The sequence below is a fragment of the Lolium rigidum genome, chromosome 1 (assembly GCF_022539505.1).
Source record: "Lolium rigidum isolate FL_2022 chromosome 1, APGP_CSIRO_Lrig_0.1, whole genome shotgun sequence".
NCBI classification, from domain to species: Eukaryota; Viridiplantae; Streptophyta; class Magnoliopsida; order Poales; family Poaceae; genus Lolium; species Lolium rigidum.
In genome coordinates, this window is record NC_061508.1 from 52,546,908 (window position 1) to 52,551,378 (window position 4,471).

Consider the following 4,471-nt stretch of genomic DNA (forward strand, 5'->3'; position numbering starts at 1 on the left):
TCTCATTATTACTACATCCATCCCAAAGCTTAAGCCTTTTTTTTTGAATAGTCAAACCAAATAAAATTTGACCAAACTTTTAGAACAATCTATCAACAAATATAATATTTTGTAGATACCGTACGAAAATATATTTCATTATCTATTTAATAATATTAGTTTATATTTTGCATGTTAATGATTTTTAGTAAAAGCTTAATCAAACTTGACATAGTTTGACTTTTTAAAAATATAGTATAATATAAGCCTTAAGCTTTAAGATGGAGGTAGTAGGATCTTTTCTATGTATATGTACTCGGGCATGTTTTAGTGTAAGATCTCGCTCGTTTTGATTATGTATCTAGTACACATTAAAATACCTATAATATCTTGGAGTAATAGGCTAATAGCAAAGGGAGAGAGTAGTAAATTATTCTTGGTACACCAATATAAAGATTGTCAAAGTTGTCGTAGTAGTACATTTCTTGTTGTGTGTGTTTCTTCAATGCAGATAAGTAAATAGCAGAAAAACAGAAAAAAAAAATATGGAGAGACCCAAGAAAACGGGGAGGAGGAAGAATGGTAAACGGGAGGGAAAGAAGAAGAAAAGGTACAAGCGCGAGGACCACGAGCGATGATACGTCTATATATGAATGGGCGGAAAATTAACCCCATATTGCCGGAGCACAACCACCGGCCGCCGGGGTGGCGCCTCACATGCGCGCGTCAGGTAGATCCGGCATATTTAACGCGGCCACCGCGGCCGCCATTACGCCGGCCGGCCGTGTCCTCCGCCATCGTTATGCATGTGGGCATGGCAATTACCTACAGTGATAGGATTGAGATAGAAAAAAAGTGATCCTTCGCGTGCGTGTGTGTGGCTGTAGCTGCAGAGATCACCGTCGTCAATGCTTGAGCACGTCCGGGATGTCCACGGGGTAGCGGCTGATGCACTCGGCCCAGGGCCCCTGCGCGTCGCGTGCCGGCTCGATGCACTCCCACGCCGCGCTGTTGCACTTGAACCCTGACCCGAACCCGATCATCCACACGCGGTCGCCCTTCCGCATCCTCCCCTTGGCCTCGATGTAGGCCAGCTCGTACCACAGCGAGCTGCTCGACGTGTTGCCGAACCGGTGCAGCGCCATGCGCGACGCCTCCACGTGCTCGTCGGAAAGGTTAAGGCTCTTCTGCAGCTCGTCGATGACCGCGCGGCCGCCAGCGTGGATGCAGAAGTGCTCGAACGCCATGCGGAAGTCGGGCAGGTACGGCTTGATCCCCTTGCTCCCAAACACGCGCCGCGCGATGAAGGACAGCGCGAAGAGCAGCTGCTCCGACGCCGGGAGCACCAGCGGCCCGATGGCGGTGATGTTCGCCTTGAGCGCGTCACCGGCGATGTTCATCAGGTCCTTGTTCAGGTTGATGCCGCGGTGACCCTCCTCGTCCTCCTCCTGGTACACGCACCGGTACGCGCCGTCCTGGGCCCCCGTCAGCGTGCGCACCACCCGGGCGAGCCGGAACCGGGCCTTGGCGGGGGAGGTGGACAGCAGCGCCGCCGCGCCGCCCATGCGGAAGAGGCAGTTGGGCAGCAGCATGGCGCGCTCCTTCCCGACGTAGTAGTTTGGGGTGATGGTCTCCGTGGACACCACCAGCGCGGTCGAGCCCCGGGGAGCCGTCTGCAGGAAGTTGCGCGCCAGCCCCACGGAGACCAGCCCGGCGCTGCACCCCATCCCGGAGAGGTGCACGTTGCGCACGTCGCTGCGCATCCCGTACCGGTGGATGATCATGTCCGTGAACGATGGCACCGGCGCGAACAGGCTGCAGTTGACCACCAGGAAGTCGACGGCTTGCGGTTTCACCCCCGTCTTGGCGAGCAGGTCGTCGATGGCGGAGAAGATGACCAGCTCCACCTCCTCGCGCGACGCCTCCAGGTTCCGGAACGGTGGGATGTAATGGTGCGCGGGGGGCAGGCAGGTCTCCTCCCCGAGCCCCGACCGCTCCAGCAGCCGCGTCATGAACCGGACGCTGCGCTCGTCGATGGATGCCCCCTCGATGAAGGTCACCAGCTTCGCGTGCTCCAGGAACGTGCCGAACGGGACGCGGCCGCTGGGCTTGGTGCGGAAGCAGGCGTAGTCCACCAGGTACACGGACCGCGGCCGCATCATCAGGTACAGGGTCGCCGCGGCGGCGGGGAGGAACGCGGCCAGGAAGACGTGCACTGGCCGGAGCGCTTGCAGCTTCGCGAGAAGCTCCTCAGGCCCGACTCGCGCCAAGCTGACGACGCCAGCGACGGCCAGCGGCACGGCGAGCACGAGGAGGAAGTTGTTCACCACGCACTGGTACACCGGCTTGAGCTGCTTCAGCTGAGCTGCTGAACTCATCTTGCCTGCGTTGCAGCGCGTGCGTGTCGTCCTGGACTGTGGAGTGGCTCCCGTTAGCTAGCAAGCGTCTGGGAGCTGAGTGAAGCGGGAGCAGAGCGTATAAAATGGGGCGCGCGCGTTGGCGGGCCACATGCGTCTTTACTGGTACAGGCTAGCTTGTGATCATGGGCTTTTGTTCACCGATAAATCTGATGATGACGATAAGAGGCTGAATTGATGCTGCTGATTTAATGCCGTGCTTTGTTTTGGCCTCGCCCATGATCGCCTCGTCGTTTCAATGCCTTTGCGTTGCGACCCCCATATATGTAGTACAACAACTGTACACTACTAACTCAATTGCCCACCAAACGAACATAAAGTACTTGATCATGGGGAACATGGAGGCTGGAGAAGGTAGAGCACTCTAATCAAAGCAATATGAAGCCAAAAAAAAGGGAATAGTACAAGGAGAGCAAATTATTTACAAGACCCAAGGTCTCCAAGTTTCATCGTTGTACTCATCTTTCGCCGATAGAGAGCGTTGTATTGCTCAAATATAGTATGGCAATGATATACTACTTCTGTTTCGATGAATAAACTTACAAATTTGATAAAAAAAAGTTAAATATTACATACCCGCTAAAAAGTTAAATATTACAAACTTTAACCAAATATAAAATGAAAATATAAACATCTACAACAGGCAACAAATATACCATGGACCTTGGTGGGCCACATGCTTCTTCGCTAGTACAGGCTTGCTGCTGCTCATGGGCTTTTGTCCATAGATAAATCGGATGATGTCGATAACAGCATCTCCACCAGCGAATCCTAGAGGGTCTCTAGCAACCGCACCGAAGAAGGGCTTTGGGGGACCCGCCAGAATTTGTCTATGTGACCGTCTGCTTCGAACGGTCTTCCCACCCGTTGTGGTCAACAACGTTACCGCTGCATCGATAAATGCTTCATCTACAACCGCTCGGTACATAAGCCATATTTTGATATGTTTAGTGTGATGGATGTTGCACTGTTGGTGTTTTTATTTTGCTTAATACATCTAGTGTGTTCGGGTTTCACATGTTAATAGATGCTATAGCTATGTTTAATATTTTGAAATTAATCGTGAAAATTGTTCCTAATTATGTAACAGTCCATACGACAAGACACCTCAAGGTAGTCGCACACTTTTGAGAAGAAACAGAATCCAACTAACCCAATGTGGTATATCTCTTGTAGATGAAATAGTCATCGTAGTCTCTCACACAATGCACAATCTTCAAGAACAACCCATTTTTTATCCAAAAGCGCCTAGAAAGGTTGTCGTCCCATATGGGTAGGGTCGTCAATAAAATAGTTGGCCTCAAGCATCACAGCTCCTACCATCTGATTCCGGTTCTTGTTCTTCCTATTCCCCTTCCTAGAACCTCCAATGCGAGGAGGTTGCAACCTCTCTAGTAGAAGAAGAAGAGCGATGACGAGCATGAGCAGTTGTTTTCCTTTCGACCATGGCTCCTCAGACTACTCTTGAATTTATTGTTGTACCATCATTTCACCATCACTATCGAGTTTTGTGCATCAAACAACGAAGAAATCAACTAAACAAACACTATCTAATTTTACCGACAAAAAATAGGTAGCAAAAAATCACCTAGCCAAATCGCCGAACACCTTCTGTGTGAGGAGGCTATGGGATGGTGTCGGACGGATCTTTGTACCATCGAGTGCACGAAACAGACAGCCACCACGGATGCACACCGGTACAAGTGAGGGCAGGGTTCGAACTCTAGATGTAGAAGCAGTGGTGCGACCACTAGTGAGAGTCAGCGGCTTACGGTGTCTTGGCCTGTCATAGAAGCTACGAGTGGACATTGGCATTGTTGCGCAGCCGTGGCTAAGCAATCCCCGTCGATGTGGGTAGCGATGGATGAGATTCACATGATGAAGAGGAGCCGGGCACTTGGGTGGAGGGAAGATCAGTGATGAATGGCCGAGTCGCTGTCCGGAGGGACTCGCGCAGATACCTAACGTGGTGAGCGTTGCTGGCGTATCTGCCGGACCCCTATGCATCGCGCCAGGCATAGTAGTACCTGGCCAAATATCGGGCTACCCTAGCTACCAGTAAGTTTGAAGTCTTC

The 4,471-nt window shown here is 51.5% G+C and overlaps 1 protein-coding gene across 1 annotated transcript; it reads right to left on the reverse strand.

The window, feature by feature from the left end:
* Positions 1-433: 433 nt before the first annotated feature.
* On the reverse strand, positions 434-2,608 carry LOC124672975 (3-ketoacyl-CoA synthase 6-like). The gene has a single exon (XM_047209123.1). The coding sequence runs from the start codon at positions 2,355-2,357 to the stop codon at positions 885-887; it is 1,473 nt and encodes a 490-aa protein (XP_047065079.1). The 5' UTR covers positions 2,358-2,608; the 3' UTR covers positions 434-884.
* Positions 2,609-4,471: the final 1,863 nt, after the last annotated feature.

What these genes read in the sequence shown, in the direction of transcription:
- LOC124672975 (XM_047209123.1), bottom strand. Translation starts at nt 2,357, where the DNA reads ATGAGTTCAGCAGCTCAGCTGAAGCAGCTCAAGCCGGTGTACCAGTGC.